We start from the raw sequence: 22,315 nt of genomic DNA, 5'->3' as shown, positions 1-22,315 counted from the left end.
GTATGCAGTATGTGGGAAGTCAGGGACAGCACACTTGTCCCTGATGACCACACCTGTAAAAGGTGCATCCAGCTCCAGCTCCTGACTAACCGAGTTAGGGAACTGGAGCTGGATGAACTCTGGATCATTCATGAGGCAGAGGTAGAAATAGACAGGAGTTTCAGGGAGATAGTCGCCTCTAAAAGTCAGGAAACAGGTAACTAGGTGACTGTCAGGGATGGAGTATAGACAGACAGGTCAGAGCACCCCTGTGGCCATTCCCATCAACAATAAGTATACTGTTTTGGATACTGCTGGTGGGGATGACCTACCAGGGACGAGTGGCAGTGGTCCCGTCACTGGCACTGAGATGGGACCCTCAGCTCAGAAAGGAAGGAGGCAAAAGAAGAGAGCAGTAGTAATAGGGGATTTGATAGTTAGGGGGACAGATAGGAGGTTCTGTGGGAGAGATCGAGAATCCCAGATGGTCTGTTGCCTCCCTGGTGCCAGGGTCCACGATATCTCGGATCAAGTTCTCGATATTCTCAGGAGGGAGGGTGAGCAGCCAGATGTCGTGGTCCACATAGGGACCAATGATGTGGATAGGAAAAGGGAGGAGGTCCTGCAAAGAGAGTTTAGAGAATTAGGTGCAAAATTGAAGGACAGGACCTCCAAGGTTGCAATCTCAGGATTGCTACCTGTGCCACGAGCTAGTGAGGCTAGAAATAGCAGGATTATGCAGCTAAACACATGGCTAAGGAAATGGTGCAGGAAGGAGGGCTTCATGTTTCTAGACAATTGGGCTTTGTTCCAGGGAAGGTGGGACCTGTTCCAACAGGACAGTCTGCACCTGAACTGGAGGGGGACAAACATTCTTGCGGGTAGGTTTGCTAGTGCTGCTCCGGGGGGTTTAAACTAGATTTGCAGGGGGAGGGGAACCAGAGTGTTACAGCAAATAGTGAGGTGGAGGAGGAAAAAGGTCATGTGAGGATTGCAAGTATAAACAGAAATCAAAGGTTTGTACACGATAGAAATGTTCTCAGGTGCATCTATTTCAATGCAAGGAGTACTGTAGGTGAGGCAGATGAGCTTAGGGTGTGGATTGACACGTGGGATTATGACATTATTGCTATTAGTGAGACTTGGATGCAGGAGGGGCAGGACTGGCAGCTTAATGTCCCGGGGTTCTGTTGTTTCAGACATGATAGAGGGGGAGGGATGAAAGGGGGAGGAGTGGCATTACTAGTCAGGGAAATTATCACAGCTGTGTGGAGATGGGACAGCCCTGAGGGCTCGTCTATAGAGGCCATATGGGTGGAGCTGATGAACAGGAAAGGTGTGGCCACACTAATAGGGTTGTATTATAGATTGCCCAATAGTCAGAGAGAATTGGAGGACCAAATCTGTAGTGAGATAGCAGACAGATGTAAGAAACAGAAAGTTGTGATAGTAGGGGATTTTAACTTTCCACATATTGACTGGGACTCCCACACTGTGAAAGGGCTGGATGGCTTGGAATTTGTCAAATGTGTTCAGGAAAGTTTTCTAAATCAATATATAGAGGTACCAACGAGAGAGAATGCAATACTTGATCTACTATGAGGGAACCAGACAGGTCAGGTGACAGAAGGGGAGTATTTTGGGTCCAGTGACCATAATGTCATTAGTTTCAAGTTACTTATGGATAAGGACAGGTCTGGTCCTCAAGTTGAGGTTCTAAATTGGAGAAAGGCCAATTTTGTGGAAATGAAAAGGATCTAGGAAGATTGGATTGGGATGAGTTGTTTTCTGGCAAGGATGTGCTCAGTAAGTGGAAGGCCTTCAAAGGTGAAATTTTGAGAGTACAGAGTTTGCATGTTCCTGCCAGGATTAAAGGCAAAGTTAAAAAGCATAGGGAACCTTGGTTTTCAAGGGATACTGGCTTAAGAAAAAAAGAAGTGTATAGCAGGTATAGGGAACTAGGAACAAATGAGGTACTTGAAGAGTATAGAAAAAGTAAGAAAATACTAAAAAAGGAAATCAGGAAGGCAAAAAGAAGACATGAGGTTGCTTTGGCAGATAATGTGAAGGTAAATCCGAAGGGTTTCTACAAATATATGAAGAATAAAAGGATAGTAAGGGACAAAATTGGTCCCCTAGAAGATCAGAGTGGTCGTCTATGTGTGGAGCCTCAGGAGATGGGGGAGATCTTAAACAATTTTTTTGCATCAGTATTTACGCAGGAAATGGGCATAGTGAATATGGAAGGAAGGGAACCAAGCAATTGTCATGGAACATATAGAGATTATAGGAGGAGGTGCTTGCTGCCTTACAGCGAATAAAGGTAGATAAATCCCCTGGGCCAGATAAGATATTTCCTCGGGCATTGAGGGAGACTAGTGTAGAAATTGCAGGGGCCCTGGCAGATATATTTAAAATGTCCTTAGCTACGGGTGTGGTGCCGGAGGACTGGAGGGAAGCTCATGTTGTTCCGTTGTTTAAAAAAGGATCTAAAAGTAAGCCAGGTAATTACAGGCCGGTGAGCCTGACATCAGTAGTGGGTAAATTATTGGAAGGTGTTCTGAGAGATCAGATATACAAGTATTTGGACAACCAAGGGCTGATTATAGTCAGCGTGGCTTTATGCGTGGTAGATCGTGTTTAACAAATCTTGTAGAGCTTTTCAAGGAGGTTACCAAGAAAGTAGATGAAGGAAAGGCTGTGGATGTTGTCTACATGGACTTTAGTAAGGCCTTTGACAAGGTCCCACATGGGAGATTAGTTCAGAGGGTTCAGACACTAGGTATCCATGGAGAGGTTGTAAACTGGATTTGAAATTGGCTGTGTGGGAGAAGACAGAGTGGTAGTGAACGATTGTTTCTCAGACTGGAGGCCTGTGACGAGTGGTGTGCCTCAGGGATCTGTGCTGGGACCATTGTTTGTTGTCTTTATCAATGATCTAGATGATAATGTAGTGAATTGGATCAGCAAGTATGCTGATGACACTAAGATTGGAGGTGTTGTGGACAGCGAGGAAGGCTTTCAAAGCTTGCAGAGGGATCCGAAACAAATGGAAGAATGGGCCAGAAAATGGCAGATGGAATTTAATGCAGACAAGTGTGAGGTGTTGCATCTTGGAAGGACAAATCAAGGTAGGACGTACACAGTAAATGGTAGGGCACTGAGGAGTGCGGAGGAACAAAGGGATCTGGGAGTTCAGATACATAATTCCCTGAAAGTGGCGTCGCAGGTAGACAGGGTTGTAAAAAAGGCTTTTGGCATCCTGGCATTCATAAATCAAAGTATTGAGTACAGGAGTTGGGATGTTATGGTGAGGTTGTATAAGACATTGGTGAGGCCAAACTTGGAGTATTGCGTGCAGTTCTGGTCACCTAAATATAGGAAGGATATTTGTAAAATTGAAAGAGTGCAGAGGAGATTTACTAGAATGTTGCCGGGTCTTCAGGAGTTGAGTTACAGGGAAAGATTGAACAGGTTAGGACTTTATTCTTTGGAGCGCAGAAGAATGAGGGGAGATTTGATAGAGGTTTACAAAATTGAGGGGTATAGACAGAGTTAATGCGAATAGGCTCTTTCCACCTAGATTAGGAGAGATAAGTACGAGAGGACATGGCTTTAGGGTGAAAGGGGAAAGGTTTAGGGGGAACATTAGGGGGAACTTCTTCACTCAGAGTGGTGGGAGTATGGAACGGGCTGCCATCTGATGTAGTAAATGGGGGCTCACTCTTGAGTTTTAAGAATAAATTGGATAGACACATGGATGGGAGTGGTCTGGAGGGTTATGGACTGGGTGCAGGTAAATGGGACTAGCAGAATACCGTTTTGGCACAGACTAGAAGGGCAGAATGGCCTGTTTTTCTGTGCTGTAGTGTTCTATGGTTCTAGGCAAATAAAATACCAGGATACTTTAGAACAACTGCTTTGAAATGATGAAGGCGATATTTAAATACTATAATTAATGACAGGTTTACATAGAGATATATCTTCCTTGCCCTATAAAACAGGTCTATATACTTTTTAAACATAAATTAAACTTTCCAAAAGTTGCTTGGAGCATTAAATTACCAGTCACAGGTAATATGGAGATAGAAAATAATGTCTTCATGCAAATGACGCTAACTGTCCAAAAATGAAGTTGTTGTGATATGGATCGATTGTGAAATGGAGTGCCCTTTTAGATACTAAAGTCTTCAGAGAAAGTTTAGTAAAATAGGTAAGAACATCTAGGTCCCTGTACAATTGTAGCAGATGAGGGATACATGATGCCCATGTGGGAAGCAAGGTCAAATTGTATGAATTTGGTCTCAAGGCTTCCAAGTTTGTGGAACTGGAATACTTCGCTGCATTGCGAAGAAGAATGAGAAGTATTTCTGGAATGTACATTTTTGGTGATGATCAGCTTGCAGGAACAACAAATCAATGAGGCCAAAGGTAAGATACCATCCACCATGTTTGGAGAAGGAGACAGGAGGTAGTGCAAGGATACTCAGAATGTTTAATTTGAAAAGCAATTGATATATGAAACTATTTGGCAGGTGAATGAGGTGCAGGTTGTGATGGGTTGGTGGCATGGTTTGATGGTAGCTGGACTTCTAATCTGCAGAAATGAGTAGCAATGGGGAATTTTGACTTCATAGAAATAATCAGGCACATTCTAGCTATAACTGAGGATCATAAAAACCTTCCAGGCGCTGGGATGGATGCAAAAGGAACTTGGAATGAGGTAGCTGGCAAGGTAGACCAGCGGAGGCAAATATTCTGAAACCAAACAGCAGGTAGCTGAATGATGTACATGGGAGATCATGAATTTTATTTGAAATGAGGCAAGATCAGTAACATAGCTACTGTTCCTGCTCATCCTTGAGGTAATGAGCATTACAATTTTAAAAATAACTGTCTCAAGGGACCAAGGACCGATATTGGTTAACAGGATAAATCTGAAAAAAAAAGCTTTTAATGCTTAAAACTCTCTAATGAGTAATAATTTGGAATATATTTCAGGAAAGATATATTTAAAACACTGCATGAAAGGTATTCAAGATGTGCCTACTGGAAATATTTAAGGAAATAAATAAAAAGAGAAGATGGTAGATTAAATATTCTCAGGTGAATCCTAGGATGTTATGGAAATGAGACGAGATTGCCAGGGCCCTGGAAGAGATTTTTGTAACTTTGTTAGCCACAGGTGACAAACTGGAAGACTGTAGATAGCTAATGTTGTGCCTTTATTTAAGAAGAGCAGCAGAGAAGCCAGAGAACTACAAATTTGTAAGCCTTACATCAGTGGTGGGAAAGTTATTGGAAGGATTCTGAGGGACAGGATTTATTTGCATTTGGAAAAGCAAGGACTGATTAGGGGTTGTTAACATGGCTTTGTGCATAGGAAATTGTTTCATGGATTTGATCAAGTTTTTTTGAAGAGGTGACTAAGAGGATTGACGAGGGCAGGATGCTAGGCGTTGTCTACATTGACTCTAGCAAGGCTCTGAAAAGGTCTCACATGGTGGTCAGGTCCAGAAGGTTAGAAAAGATGGGATCCAGGGTGAGCTTGCCAATTGGATACAAAATTGGCTTTGTGGTGGGAGTCAGAGGATGAGTAGTGAAGGGCTATTTTTCAGACTGGAGGCCAGTGAGCGGTGGTGTGTCACAGAGATCAGTGCTGGGTCCTCTGTTGTTTGTCACCTATTCTAACGATTTAGATGAGAATGCAGGATTAGTAAGACCTGAGGGGCAACTTTTTCACACAGAGAATGGTGAGTATGTGGAATGAGCTGCCAGAGTAAGTGGTTGAGGCAGTTACAATAGTATCATTTAAGAAGTACTTGGATAGGTAGATAGAAGGGCAGGGTTTGGAAGGATATGGGCCGAACACAAGAAATTGGGACTAGCTGGGTGGGCACCCTAGTCGGCATGGACTGGTTGGGCCGAAGGGCCTGTATCCGTGCTGTATTGCTCTACGACTAAGTGCAAAGTGGTGTATTTTGCGAAGTTAAACCAGGGCAGGGTATGCACAATGAATAGCAGGGTCCCACGGGAAGTGTTGTTGAACAGAGATCTAGGGGTAGCAGTCCATATTTCCTTGAAAGCAGCATGGTGGTGAAGAAGGCACATGGCATGTTTGCCTTCATCAGCCGAGGCATTGAGTAAAAGAGTTAGGAATCTTGTAACAGTTGTACAGAACGTTAGTTAGGCTGCACTTGGAGTATTGTGTGCATTTCAGGTTGCAATACTACAGGAAGGATGTGATTAAGCTGGAAAGGGTGCAGAAAAGATTCACGAGGATGTTGACTGGATTAGAGGGCCCAAATTGTAAGAAGAGATTGGATAGGATGGCTTGCTTTCACTGGAGCAAAGGAAGCTGAGAGGTGACATGAGAGAAGTATGCACAATTAATGAGAGGCATAGGTAGGATAGAAATTGTCTAAAAAGAGGATAGAGGTTTGAAATGAGAGGGAAGATGTTTAAAAGGGATCAGAGTGGTAAATTATTCACACAAATAGTTGGTATTCATGGAATGAGCTGAGAGGCATCTAGACAGGTATTTGAATGAGCAAAGCCTAGAGGGATATAGAATTAATGCAGGCAAGTGGGATTAGTAAAGATAGACATGATGGTCGGCATATACTTGTTGGGCCGAAGGGCCTGTTTCTATGCTGTACAACCGCATGAATATATTCTGGAAGTACAAGAATTATCACATGGACTATTATACAATGTGTCAAGTTATGAAACGAGTTTTAAAAAAAGTTGTACCAATGAACTAACGAAGCAAAACTCACGTGTGCTGTTACAAAGTTTTAACCCAATCGTGTAGAAGTAATATTTCTTTTCCTTGGTCCCATCCCAGTGAGCTGCTGAGTCACGGTGTTGTTGACACCGCAGCCGACAGGAAACTTTGCAGCTGGAGCCATCTCGGAAACTGCTTCAATGCATTTTAAAATCTCATAATCGACTATAATACAACTGTTAGTTGATTTAATTTCCTGATTGATATTTTAAACTATATAACAGACTCTTTGCCAATCATATTACTTACTAGTTTAACTCGACCTCAAGTATAAACTTGCCAACCTCTTATCAGATGTGTTTGGCAGGATTAACTCGCGCATGCGCGTCGTTATAAAAAGTTTCTTCCAAACAAAAATCTTTTCTAGCAAGTTTTAGTTGTAAGAGGTGGTCTTCTTGGGGGGAAAATCAATTCAAGTTGCGCAACGGATCAGTTACTTGGAACTCAGTCAACGGCTCAGCAACTCCCATCCAAAATCTTCCACAATTTTCCGCCAGAGGTTGTGCAGCAGCTCGGGACACTGGTGTGGCGGGAGTTCTACACACAGCTCGGACCACTGCTCCTCTCAGTCTGCGAACACACAGCCTTGAAGAAATGGAAAAATTCCGACAGTTTATGGCGTTGCTCTTGGCCGCCCTGTTGCTGGGGACTCTCTCAATTGCCACTGTTTTGATTTGGGTGCTTCATTGGAGAAGGGGACTGGCGTGGGACTCGGGACTGCTTGAATTTAACTGGCACCCAGTGCTCAGCACTATAGGATTCATCGTTATCAACGGATTCGGTATGTCGGTAGGGGGAGAGGATAGATTTGGGGTGCCTGAATCGTACTTTTAAAACATAATTGTAAACAAAATAATAAGAGTACCGGCTACAGCGTTGTAACGTGGGCAACGGCGCTGGGTGGATATTCTGCCAAAACAAAACTATTCACTGACTGCATTCTTCAAGTAGGAATTTTAGGCCCGCCGAACATAAATATTGCCCGAGGTAACTATTTTACCAATCCTGCCTCATTCCAAACATCAACAGGGATTGGGCTTGCATATCTTCATTGGATCTCCTCCGCTTAAAACATTAATAAATTACTAATAACTAGCTTAAAACTTTGGGAGTTTATCCAATTTATGGGTTCGTTTCATGGGTAAAGATAAATGGACAGAAATCAAATATTTGCTGCACACAGATATACTCTTGACGATTTTAAAATTGTTTAAACTTTGATTTACAGCTTTAGAAACACTTTTTAAAAATAATAAAATAGACAAAAGGCGACAAATTCGGATGAAAGTGTGTAGGAAGTGTTCATACTCCCTCTAACTTCGTGATTTTATATTTACCAAAATGTACCAAACAAAAATTTGTTATTTAGGATTGGAGCTTTAATTAACATGTAATGTCAGCATGGTCATCTGAAGTACGAGTGACTTATCTCCAAATGTTAGCTCATGTTAATAGACTAAATCCATTCCAAAACCTGCTCTGAGAATTTCAGATGTAACATTAACCAGAGCAGCCTTACCATTCTCACATTTTTAATCAAATTAAATGCCTAATAAAATGTTTCTGTCATGGGTCTGTGATATTGAGAATTTTATGTAACTCCAGATTTACTTCCTGTTGTAAGAATATTTTAATTTCTTTCAGCATTAATCATTTATAGGCTGCCCTGGACCTGGAACCTGAGTAAACCGCTAATGAAGAACATTCATGCTGGCCTGAATATTGCAACCTTTATTCTTATGATCATTTCACTTGTGGCGGTTTTTGACTTTCATAACTCCAAGAAGATTCCTAACATGTACAGTTTACACAGCTGGATTGGACTGGCTGCAGTTATTATGTATGCTTTGCAGGTAAGTGATTTTTCAATCCAAACACAAGGCCAAATGCAAACCACATTAAAATGAAGCAACAGCACAGTTTAACATCGAGTGAATAAACAAAGTGTATAAATAAGTTAATTTTGTATTAGAACCGTGGATCAATCTATAACTATTTCTATTATCTTGCTGTTTCAAATATTTATGGAACTTTTTCTCTTAAAACTGAGTAGTTTTCATTCTCAAGTTTCCCATATGACAAAGCTTTTCAAACTTCAGTAATCCTTTATATTTTTAATTTTCACAATTCCTCCTTCATTTCAGTTTATATTTTGAATTGGTAATGCCCTTGTTCTGATTCTAGTCAAAGGGAAGTAATTTATTAAATGTGTTAAAACTTTGCAATTGTTATACGAAGTTTTAAAATAATGGGACTGAAAAGGAAATGATCTTGTGGAGGCACTGGGCATGGCTGAAATGCTAAATGCAAAAGATACTGCCAATATTGCAATGAAGGAGAAAGGGACAGGGAAATTTGTGGTGTAGCTGTAGATGTCGAGCAGGCGATTTTAAAAAAAAAATTGTAAGTGCTCAACACAAAGATCTTCCTGTTTGATTGGGAGGCATCCTAAGATGTTGATAGAAGTAATGATGGAAACAGCAGGATACATCAATCCTCCCTGGATGTGGGAGTGATTGGGACATTATTTATGTTTCTGTTGGAATATTGTGCTGAATTAAGATGCCCATCATTAGGAAGAAATTTAAAGCTTTAGAAAGGGTGCAAAGAGATATACTAATATAATGCTAGGTATGAGGGATTTCTGATAGGTAGAGAGATCATAGAAACTAGGATTGTTCTTAATGCAGAGGTTATCCAGAAAGATCTGGTTAGACCACCTCTAGATTGTTTATAGTTCTTGATACTGCACCTTACACATGGTATAGTAATTTTGGAAGTAATGGGGCACAAGAAAGTTATCAAGGATCCTGAATATAAAAGATGAAGTAATGATTTGATTGGGACCTGTTTAAGGTTGGTCAGCTTTTATCACTCACTAGTGCAAGAAATTAGGGCAAGGGACATAATGTTAGAATTTGAGCCAGGAAATACAGGAAAAAGGTTAATGAATGCTCTTTCACACCAATTGTTGAAGTGTGGAAATGTCCCATACAAGTTTGACTGAATGGCAGCTCCATTCCTATATTATTAATAGGGCCTTCAAAATTCCAAAGGATTTTGATTGGGTTAATAAAAAGAAATAGTTTCCAGAGATAGGAGGGTCAGAGGTTAAAGATGGTTAGGAAAGGAACCAGAGAAGAGGTGAGAATTATTTTCATGCAGAGTAGCTATGTTCTGGAATGCACTTCCTGAAAGGATGGAGGAAACTGATTTCAAAAGAGATTAATGTAAACAAAAAAAAAGATATTGTGACCAAACAGCTGGTGCTTTTGAGGAGTTGGAATAGGCAGAATGGTCTCCTTTGTGTTGAATGTGGAGGTGAGGAAAGGGGAACCCTCTTGTGATCCTGAGAGGGAGGGGAAGGGGCAAAAGAAGTGTAGGAAACAGAATACTTCTGTTACATTCATTTTAATCATCAATGAGCAATTGCCTTTGATGCACCCTCTTTTGAAAATTTGCCACTAGTAGTTCATCGTATCTTTTAATTGATTTAACTGTATGGGGCTAGACCACTTCTCATTTTATTTTACTTGATTCTGAACATTTTAGCATTTCATGTTGTGTAAATATTTACAAAATACCTCAGTTCCCTGTCAGTGAGTGTGCTGAATCAATGCCACTTGTTACCAACTTTCCCACAAGAGGAAACATTTTATTATCTATCCTCAAAACTCTTCAAGTTGCAACCCACTTCTGTACTTACTTCAATATCAGATTCAAACTAGAAACATTAAAATATTGCCCTCCTCCCTTATATAGTCTCTCATTCTGGTATCATCGCAGCAAATCTTGTCTCTTGTATCCTTCTCGTAATGGAGTCTCAAGAACTCGTTGAAATAATTCAATATTTCTTTCTTGGTTTTATGTGCATGGCCCTTTATAGAAATGCTTTTTAATGGCCATTTGAACTTGCTCTTCCACTAATTATAACTTTATTTTGTGCAGCTCTAGACTGTTCTATCCTTTAACTCCTAAGCATCCACTGCATCTACTATTACCAACATACTCCCTTCCTGATACCACTATTCCCCAACATGAGAATCTTGCATTGATAATCATACCTTTTGCCTCCATGCTCTCACATCTTCTGTGCTCACTGTCAGTTGTATCTAAATACTCCCAATATTTTTCTGAGGGGAGATGTGACATGCAGTGAAGGGATTTCATGAACTTCTCGTCTCAAAATCAAAGCTATTAATTGTTGTTTCCTTAGCTCACTCCTCTGTTCATATTCCAGTTTTCCACTAAAGTTGAACAAATTGCCTCCATGAAATCTATCATTCCCAATATTTTTTTAGAACTGGTTTACCTAACCCCCTCCTCCTGCTCACTGGTGGCATAAACCTGTCTGCATCAAGTAATGCCTTTCTCTGACAATAAATCTGGTCACCATTACCATTCCAAAGAAACCCTAGAATCCTCCATGTCTTAAAACATTCTTTTCACTTCAGATTCATTGAAATCAACACTCGCTCTCCTCCAAGACTCCTTTTTGAATTGCTCCAACTCACTAACCAATCCACAGCCAATGCAAGTGATTTTCTAGACCGTGACAACGTCCCTCCTTGCCCTTTACCTCTTTGCTACCTGGAGCCAAGGAAACCTCCACTTTGTGACCCCAGTTTCATGCACCATTGTATCCTGTCCCAAAGCAGATGGCTACCTGTAATTTACTCCCATTCTGTTTGCATGCAATGCCTTGAGATATTCCAGGGAACTAAGTCTTAACTGTATAAATAGTAGCCAACAACACCTCTCTGCCACTCTTGTTGACTACGTTGTTTCTTTGAACTTCAGATTATTGCCTGGCCTCATTGCTTTTAGTCAAATTTGATTGTATGGAGCTGGGAACAGATGGTGGATGATGCACACTGAGAATCTCACATTAAATCTGCAATTAGTTCGGTGGCATTTATTTTAGAAAACTAACTGATCTGTCATTTGGTATTCTCTAGATATAGAATAACTTCCAGATTATTCAAACTGTGAGTCAATTTCTGTCGAGTCCTTTAATACATAAAAAATTCAGATAACTTATCCTCTTGTATAGAAATGCTGTAAGAAAGGTTTTATTTCTCAAGGTTTTATTTTGTCTGTTTGTCATTAATCATCTAATGGCTATGGAAATGCATGGAGCAGATTCTTGTATAATAATAGACTATTTTTCTACCTTGCAGATAGGGTTAGGATTGTGTATTTTTTTGCTGCCATTCACTCCCATGTACATCAAGGCATTTTACATGTCAATCCATGTGTTTGCTGGTTTGTTCATCTTTGGAATGGCGATTGTTGCTGCTGAAACAGGAATAACTGAAAAACTTATTTTCACTCTGTAAGTATAAGCTACTGCTATCATTATAATTGTTTGAATAATCATCACTATATTTGTGGAGTATTAGGGTACACACATTTGAAATAAACCACTTGATCTATGGGGTATATGCCCATATTCCAGATTTTCATTTAACCTCTTATGAGTAAATAACTTCAAAGCAAATTTTAACAAGCAAGTGGAAGAATTTATAGTAAATATGAATCTATTTTTAAAGCAATTTCATCACAATCTGTTTTACTTTCTTTCTAAACATTATTTAAATCAGTGGCAATTTTAGGGTCTCATGTTCAGCCTATCTGAAATGGTAATATATAGTAACAATACAGAGAACCGACAACATCAAAGGATGATCTTGTTTAATATGAAGCTTCTATTGTCTATTCAGCATCCAGCCACTGGGTTAAATACCTAATTTCTTTAATCCACACTCCCTTCAAACATGTTTCAACTGGGAACAGCGGATAAATTGTTTCAATTTTGTTGAAGTCTTAAGAAGTGTAAATTTATTCATTCAGTTTTTTTTAAATCTCATTCTTTCATCTGAATGTGTCAGCTTTATAACAAAATACTGATCTCAAAACAATTGTAAAATTAGATTGAAACTGGCAAGCAATTTATTTCAAATGTAATAAACATGTTCAGAAAACAAACTTCACTGCATGTGCAAAATATCTCACCTAGCTTTGTTTATAATACTAGGTAGGAAACTTCCATTTTTTTGTTATTTGTTGGTCTGGAGAGTGGAGGCAACAAAAACGGGGGAATACGTGTTCTAATTTTTGACTAGTGGTGCAGCCTATCCTCATTCACCTTCTGCCTTTAATAAAATGCTGTTTTTTGTGAAGTTGTATCAGCTGTTTATTTTTAGAAATTATATCCATTAAAACATTTTAACATTAGTTTCAGAATTTTGTATTCTGCTGTGGAACAACTATTGCAATCTGCTAAAAGGGAAGCTAATTTAAAAGTGATATTTGAAATAACATTTTCTTTTTGGTCATTTCTCATACTCCCACACCACCTCCCCCCACCCATGCAGCCCCCCCCCCCCCCCCCCCAACACCAGACACAATGCCAAGCCTCAGGGTTGCTTGCTATTTGCTGATGTAGCAGGAAGTGCACCCCATATTTAAAAACTGCTTGATTCAGTTTATAAAGTTGAAAGTATCTCAAACTTGACTCTGACTCCTAAAATGAGTATACTTGGAAATGGAAGTGCTTCAAATCCTAAATTTGAATTGTTAGTAATGAATATTCAAACATTTTTGAGAATACAAACATTTATATTCAACTAAAAGGAAATTTTCTACTATTACTGTTATCTTTCATACTTTTTTTTCCAGGCGCTCCGGAAGTAATGTCACACTCCCGTATTCTCAGTCACCTCCTGAGGCTATATTTGTCAATGCTCTTGGAATTCTCATTTTAGTCTTCGGAGGATACATCTTCTGGATTGCCACACGATCAGAATGGAAACGCCCTCCAGAACAGGTAAAAGACAACACAAGCATTGAGGAAGGATCTACTTTAAATAAAACAAATATTTCTGCTGAAATCAGTATGGACAGTGTTTTAGAAAGCACACCAAGATCAAGACAAATCAACCTTGAAGATGTGGGCCAGAGAGCAACATTCTAAGAAACTAATTGTAATTTCTTCTATTGCTGTTCTGAGTTTTATAATAATTTTAAGTGTTAAACATTCGTTATTGTTTAAGTGAGCAAACATAACGACAATGTTATTGTTAACAGCCTGCTTGGGATTGTTTTCCTGGAACATGAGGGAAAATACTGACTCAAAAGCATTTTTTTTTGTTAAGCAGCAATTCAGTATAATCAGTATTAAAAATCTTTGTACTTTTTTGCCATTTCCTTCATTGATCATATTGACAATTTTCCCTGCATGTACTTATGTAGTTTTGATGGACCAAAATGCTGCGAAACCAAATTATGCTCTATGTAAACTTTTGCTTGTGTCCATGTATATGTATGAAATGTGCTGTGAAATAGAAACTTTACTTTGTATGATGAAAATCAAATGAGTTAAGGCATCACTTTAGAGAAGAATATACCATTTAGCTATTTCTGGCTTCAGTATTATGGTTCACTCTATACATTGACTCTGTATTTGCTTATTTATAAATAAAAATTATTGCATGTCCCTTGGTATTGCTTGTGGTGAGCCAGTTCCTGAACCATACTTCATCTCTATCCCTCACCATTTTTAAAATCTTCTTACATAAATGAGGGTAAGATCATTATTAATGAGCAGAACAGAGAATGGAGTTGAATTTGAAGGTACTGTATTTTAACTGCAGTAGAAGTGGTCCTGCATTTTGGAAGCATCAAGAAATTGACCTACAATGTAGCAGTGTGGAGACAGTATTGTAGCTGGGTTACAAGAATGTAGTTGTGTGTGCAAGCTAGGGACAAATGGAGGCAGAGAATCGTGTTTGGCAGGAACAGTTATAGAACTCCCAACAACTCTCTAAACATGGGATTTCATGTGTTATCACTAGTTCCCAACCATCTGTCTCTCATTTGCACATTAAAGAAATTCCATTGCCGCACAATCACTATGGCCCCCAACACATCATGACTAAATGTAGCGTTGAGACTGCGTCAATACAAACTGCCCAGTGTACTCACAGAAAACTATTCTGATAGCTAACAAGTCCTCACTGCTAACTGCAATTCCCCTCCCTCCCCCACCCCACACATACAAACTCCTTCATCTGTCCTCATATCCCTGATTCACCAGCAATCTTAAGGTTCAGTGACGTAACACTTGTGGATTACAAGCAGAAAAGGCTGAAAATAAGGAGGTCAGGTAACATCTGTGTAGAGACAAACAGTCAATATTTCAAGTAATGAGATCAGGTTGCACCCTTCTCACATGGAAAATGGTATTACAGAGGCTCAATTTAGGGATCAATTTCTCACAACAGAATACAGGAAGTCCCCGGATTACGAACGAGTTCCGTTTTTGAGTCTGTTCGTAATTTGAATTTGTATGCAAGTCGGAACAGTTCAACTCTAGTGTCAATTAGTCAAATGTTTATAATTGAGAGAGAGAGAGAATATGTGTGTATAGGTATATTAAAAAAATTGAAAGAAACATTTCTTAAACTTAGAGAAGAAAGAAGATAATGATTAAAGGTTAACACTTACTCTAATTGTGTCTTGCATACCAGAAGGAGCCTTAATTAACGATTAAAATGACTTTATTAATTGGATGATGGGTCTGGTGCTGAAGAGTCAGGGATTGATACTGCTATTGGAGAGTCAGGGCCTGATTCTGCTGCTGTAGAGTGAGGGTTAACTTCTGAAGTCAATTTCTTAAAGTAAACATCAAGGGTGGCTTGAACAGAGCTTTTCTTTTTCTCATTATAAATGGGCTTGTAGCAGCTGAGGCTGTCGGTAACTATCCGGTAAATTTTGTTGAACCTCTCTGTGTTAGGATCTTGCTCCTCTAACTTTGCCATCCCTGCTTCAATGAAATGAAAGGCTTCAGCTAACTCCTTTGTCAAAAACTTATTGGGTTCTGGGGTTTCTTGGTCCCAGCCTTCTTCCTCAAATGCTATCTGCTGCTCCAGCTCCATAAGGTCCTCATTGGTCAGTTCTTCGGCATGGGATTCAAGCAAGTCTAAGACATCATCTTCATTGATGTCTAACTGCAGTTGATTATTACCAATATCAACCACAGCTTGCCTGGCTTCAGCGATGTCCTCAGTTGTAAACTCTTTAAAACCATCTGCGAATTGGGGGCACAATTTGTTCCAGACTCCTTTCATGTTGGTTTTCTTCACTTCCTCCCAAGAATCTGCAATGTTTTTGATGCCAGCGTAGATGTTGTAATTCCTCCAGAACTCCTTTAAGGTCACTGCATCATCTTGGGCTTGTGACTGCTTGTGAGAAGGTCCGGCATAAATAGTAAGCCTTAAAGGAGGCTATGATTCCCTGATCCATTGGCTGAAGTAGTGATGTGGTGTTGGGTGGTAAAAAGACCACCTTTACATTGGGGTGAAGGTCATCTAAAGTGCTTGGATGCCCGGGGGTGTTGTCAAGCACACGGAGAATTTTGAAAGGAATCTTCTTGGCCAAGCAATAACATTCAGCAGCAGGAACAAAAAAGTTCAGGAACCAATCTTCAAAGAGAGCTTTTGTGTTTGCCTTCCAAATAACGGGAAGAGATGCCTTGCTAATTCGTCTAAGTCCCCTCGGATTTAGGGAGTGATACACAAGCATAGGCTTAAGCTTGAAGTTCCTGGATGTGTTACCACCAAGCAATAACATCCAATAACCTATCCTTGGATGCCTTATGCCCTATGCCCTGGAGCAGTTTTTTCCTCTTTTGAAATGTATGTCCTTTCAGGCATTTTTTCCAAAAAAAAAGCCAGTCTCGTCTACATTAAATATTTGCTCAGGCACATAACCTCCCTCCTCAATAATTTTTTTCAACATTTCAGGAAACTCTCTCGCAGCACTTATGTCAGCATGCACTGCTTCACCTTACACTTTGATAGTGTGTAAATTTACCCTCCCTTTGAAACGGTTGAACCAACCCCTACTTGCAACAAATTCTTCATCACAAGCACCTTCACTTGCTGCACGTGCAGCCTTTAAATCACTGAAAAGGCTCTGCGCCTCTTCTTGCACTAAGCCTAGGCTAATAGGAATATTACACTAATTCTGATCCTCTAACCAAATTACCAATAGCCTTTCCATTTCGATAATTAAACCACTGCATTGCTTAGTGATAACTGTCGCTTTCATTGGGACGGAGCCTTTTACATACTCTATTACTCTCCCCTTGTCCTTTATAATTGTTCCCATCGTTGACTGACTGTAGCCTAATGCTTTTCCAATGTTTGTTGGCGTTTCACCTCTCTCTGAACGCTTTATTATTTCTACTTTTGTTTCAATCGTGATCGTTTTCCTTTGATGCAGCACCATCACTTGCATGAGATTTACGCTTTGAAGCCATGACTACAGGCCGACGAACCACTTAAAACACACAGTGTTTTGAGCGTCGCGCAAAGTAGTCCACCCGTTCGTTAGTACGAACTATTGTGTGTAGCTCGATTTTTTAAAATAATAGGCTTTACAGAGGTCTGTTCGTAAGTACGGACGTTCGTAAGTCGGGCAGTCGTAAGTCGGGCAGTCGTAAGTCGGGGACTTCCTGTACTTGCACGCAGAGGATGCTTGTTCATATGTGCATTCCGAGGCCAAGCTCTAAATCTTCAACTCATTTAAGGTATCTTTATTAGTCACATGTACATTGAAACACACAGTGAAATGCATCTTTTGCGTAGTGTTCTGGGAGCAGCCTGCAAGTGTCGCCACACTTCCGGCGCCAACATAGCATACCCATAACTTCCTAACCTGTACGGCTTTGGAATGTGGGAGAAAACTGGAGCACCCGGAGGAAACCCACGCAGACACGGGGAGAACATACAAGCTCCTTACAGACAGCAGCTGGAACTGAACCCGGGTCGCTGGCACCGTAATAGTGTTACGCTAACTGCTACACTACCGTAACACTATTACCGTGCCTGCCCCCTGATTTACTAAAGTACAAGCAAGAATGGACACTAAACATGCACAAAACAACTAAAATTTCCTTTGCTGTCCACCATCACCTTACCAATTAATGACCTTGTAGCTGTGACACTTTACTCTGTATTCTGTTATTGTTTTTATCCTGTTGTACATCAATGCACTCCGTACTACCTCAATGCACTGTGTAATGAATTGATCTGTACGAACGGTATGCAAGACAAGTTTTTCACTGTACCTTGGTACAAGTGACAATAATAAACCAATACCAATAAAATGCCTTGGGAACAACCTTTCAATGAAGGCTGATTTCAATAATGAAATTCACCATTACCTCTAGTGCATCATGACGTCTTGCATGACACAAAACTCATGATCTACTTGACATCTTGCTCCCTGCCATCCTGTGTACTTATAGGCATAAGTGAGACATTATGGACATGGGGAAGTGGCTTGTTGGGCAAACTGTCAGATCATAAGGGAATAAAACATGGTAGTTTAGAAGTGTATTCCTACCCCACAAAATCAAACCTGACATGTGTAGCTTGATTAGCAGGCTCAGCAGTACAAAAAAACAAGCAGTCCATTACATGTCCTCACAGGAGAGCACATGATCACAGTAACATATTTAAAGTTGATTGAGCTGGCTCCAAGATCATTTCCATTGCAGCACAGATAGCTCCAGAATATGCTCCAAAGTTGTCCTTGAGGCAATAGGAGGCCTGGGCCAGAAAAAAAAAATGCCAAAGTGGTCCATAGATGAAAATATATACTTTCAAAATATTGAGAGGCAATAGTGCACATCTGTTGTCTCAAAATAAAGGCAGACAATAGGGATAGCTAATTAACAGAACACGAGATAAGAGACACAGATGGCCTCTGCAGGAATGTGGTAACCAAAGATAGAGGCCTGCTCCTGGTGCAATCACCATGGTTACCAAAGCCAGAAATGAACAAAGAATTGCCTTGGGCATGAAACCGCTGGACTCTGACCAGATGCAGGATCTCTAAGGCAATAATGAACGTGGTGGGAAGGTGATGTCAAGAGCTCGAGTCAGTTAAGAAGTGACAACTAAATGTGTGCCGTGCTTGATCTTTGAATATTTATAAAAATGCTATGCTTTGCACAATTGTTGAGTGCATGGACCATGCCCATGAGGTGAATGGGGTTCTTGCCCCCTTGGAGGTGGTAAATAAATACTACTGTTTGATCCAAGTACAGAGTCTTCTCTTACTCCACAACACACCATTTACAGCAGGCAGCTGAAAACATTGAAATACCACCCCATGCTAACTCTACAAAATCCTCTCGATCCACTGGAAGGATAAGTGAGCCTACGTTGTACCAACATCCCCAGCATTGAGGCTTTAATTACTCTTAATTGGCTCTGATGGCAGGCCACCTCATTTGCACGTCTGACTCCAGACACCTGAAACAGGCACTTGATCTTGAGTTCCATCAAGCAACAGATTGCCAGGTAGACAAAGGAAAATTTACCATAAGCACGTTCTTCAACCTCTTTGGAGAAAAAATGGCATCATCCCCACAGACTGGATCATGACTGCTCAAAATGGAGCAATCAGGACTGCATTTTCAGCTCGTTCCACAGAATCACAGTGTGAATGGCAGAAGGGCACTATAAATCAATCTTCCCACTGACCTGCCCTTCAAACACTTCCTGTTCTACTGTCTCCCACTCGAGTTGGAGGGTCCCACATTAGCCTCATCAGCCACATGAGAGCCTACAAAACTGTAGTGGATGCAAGTTATCCAATACTTCAAGGGACTGCCTAAAAATAAGTTGCATGTCAACATAGGCACCTTGAACAAACACTCATTTTCAGATTCACACAGGGTATTTGGCCCCAGCTTGAGGCCTGCTGCCAGAAGCCTTTTTTCAAAACAAAAAGCTTTATGTGCAGCCAAGAGGAACAGGACAACAGCAAAAGATAGGGGACAAATTTCAAAATATATATTCAAATAATATTAAAGAAAGAAGGGAAATCCAACCTTCCACCTATTATGCACAATTCAAATTCAGTTATTTGCTCTGAGCAAAAGCTTCAAATATAAATTATGAAAACTTTCAGACAATTCAACGTATAATAGTAATCACATAGTGAAATACATAATGCCAACATTTTTTTCCTTCTTCTAAAAATGAAGAGTTACTCATGGAGGAAAAGATCAACAGTGATTTCATTTATTAATCAATGAACTAGTACAGCATTCTTACTGCTACTTGGTACAATTACTAGACAATGAATTTACATACTTGCCCGACTTAAAATGCAAGTAGTTGTGCATTATAATGGCAGAAGTTGAAAACATGTGAAGTATGATTTCTTTGACACAAAGCACATGAAAATACCTTTAAGATTTTCAGTTCTCATTGTTATGAACAAATCTTCTTTCTAGGCCTTCCATCTTCCAGATCAAGCTCTGAACCAGCAGCCTTGATCATTAATTTACACTAACTGACACATGGGTAAGAAATATGGGAAAATGTAACAGTTTTTGTATATAAATTATTAACTCCCGTAAGTTCTAGGTGGCAGCTTTCTACACCCCTGAGCTTGCCTTTATAATTATGCATTGTGCAATGGAACATATGATGACAATTACAGGAACATTATTGCTACTATAAAATCTCTACAGCTATGTAAATAAGTAGTGAAAGCTGTGAAAGACATGAACAAACTACTATTTTGATAATGAACGATCCTTGTTGTTTTGGAAAAAAAAAATCAGGAACATATTGAGAGGGTGATTTGCTGGTTACATTGATGCTAACATTTCTCCCATATTTACAAACATCACATTTTGAATTTGAAAATTTAAATATGTCACTCATTTTGCCCTGATGAACAGAAGAGCAGTAGCACAGTTCAATCTCATGCTGTTATCAAGGACACTAAATCCTATATCCTTCTTTGTGAGTTTGCAGTTTCAGCATGTAGAAAATACAAAATGGTTTTTAACTGGAGGGCAGTTGGGAAAATACTGAAATAACGAGTGACAAGAACCATGGTATATAGAAGATAATGTGGAAAAATTAAGTCATCCACTTTGGACCACAAAACAGAAGAGTTTTTAAATTGGTATTGGTTTATTATTTTCACCTGTACCAAGGTACAGTGAAAAACTTGTCTTGCATACTGATCATACAGGTTAATTCATTACACAGTGCAGTTACATTGAGTTAGTACTGAGTGCATTGAGGTAGTACAGGTAAAAACAATAACAGCGTAGAGTAAAGTGTCACAGCTACAGAGAAAGTGCAGTGTAGGTAGACGATAGGGTGCAAGGTCACAAGGTAGATTGTGAGGTCAGAGTCCATCTCATCGTATAAGGGAACCATTCAATAGTCTTATCACAGGGGGATAGAAGCTGTCCTTGAGCCTGGTGGTACGTGCCCTCAGGCAGCTGTATCTTCTACCCAATAGAAGAGGAGAGAGAATGACCCAGGTGGGTGGTGTCTTTGATTATGCTAGTTGCTTTGCCAAGGCAGCAAGAGGTGAAGACAGAGTCCAAGGAGGGGAGGCTGGTTTCGGTGACATACTGGGCTGTGTCCACAACTCTCTGCAGTTTCTTGCGGTCCTGGGCAGAGCAGTTGCCGTATCAAGCAGTGATGCATCCAGATAGAATGCTTTCTATGGTGCATCAATTAAAGTTGGTGAATGTCAATGGGGACATATCGAATTTCTTTAGCCTCCTGAGGAAGTAGAGGCGCTGGTGAACTTTCTTGGCTGTGGCATCTACGTGATTTGACCAGGACAGGCTATTGGTCACGTTCGCTCCCAGGAACTGGAAGCTCTCAACCCTCTCGACTTCAGCACCTTTGATGTAGACAGGTGCATGTACACAGCCCCCTTTCCTGAAGTCAATGACCAGCTCTTTTGTTTTATTGACATTGAGGGAAAGGTTGTTGTCATGACACCATGCCACTAAGCTCTCTATCTCCTTCCTGTACCCCGACTCATCGTTGTTTGAGATATGGCCTACTACGGTGGTATTATCCGCAAACTTGTAGATGGAGTTAGAGCAGAATCTAGCCACACAGTCACGAGTATATAGGGAGTAGAAGGCTGAGGATGCAGCCTTGTGGGGCACCAGTGTTGAGAATAATCGTGCTGGTGGTATTGCTGTCTATCCTCACTGATTGCGGTCTGTTGGTCAGAAAGTCAAGGATCCAGTTGCAGAGGGAGGTGTTGAGTCCTAGGTCTTGGAGTTTGGTAACATGTTTGCTCGGAATTATAGTATTGAAGGCAGAGCTGTAGTCAATAAACAATAGTCTAACTTAGGTGTCTTTACTGCCCAGATGCTCCAGAGCTGAGTGTAGGGCCCGGGAGATGGTGTCTGCTGTAGACCTGTTTCGGCAATACCTGAATTGTAGTGGGTCGAGATTGTCTGGTAGGCTGGAGTTGATGCATGCCATGACCAGCCTCTCAAAGCACTTCATGATGGTGGATGTCAGAGCCACTGGTCGGTAGTCATGAAGGGATGTTACCTTGCTTTTCTTCTGTACTGGGATGATGGTGGTCTTCTTAAAACAGGTGGGAGCTCGAGATTGAAGCAGGGAGAGGTTAAATATATCTGCAAATACTTCTGCTAACTGATCAGCACAAGATCTGAGCACACAGCCAGGGACA

The 22,315-nt window shown here is 40.4% G+C and overlaps 1 protein-coding gene across 1 annotated transcript; it reads left to right on the top strand.

The window, feature by feature from the left end:
• The first annotated feature begins 6,840 nt into the window (after window positions 1–6,840).
• LOC127573667 (plasma membrane ascorbate-dependent reductase CYBRD1) lies at window positions 6,841–14,271 on the top strand. Its single transcript, XM_052022081.1, has 4 exons — window positions 6,841–7,547; window positions 8,411–8,619; window positions 11,947–12,101; window positions 13,448–14,271. Exons 1-4 carry the CDS (start codon window positions 7,361–7,363, stop codon window positions 13,740–13,742), a joined length of 846 nt encoding a protein of 281 aa, XP_051878041.1. The 5' UTR covers window positions 6,841–7,360; the 3' UTR covers window positions 13,743–14,271.
• Window positions 14,272–22,315: the final 8,044 nt, after the last annotated feature.

The sequence above is a fragment of the Pristis pectinata genome, chromosome 1, assembly GCF_009764475.1.
Source record: "Pristis pectinata isolate sPriPec2 chromosome 1, sPriPec2.1.pri, whole genome shotgun sequence".
In the NCBI taxonomy this organism is placed as follows: domain Eukaryota; kingdom Metazoa; phylum Chordata; class Chondrichthyes; order Rhinopristiformes; family Pristidae; genus Pristis; species Pristis pectinata.
Note: the sequence above shows the minus strand (reverse complement) of the source record. Positions and strands in the feature narration are given on the sequence as shown.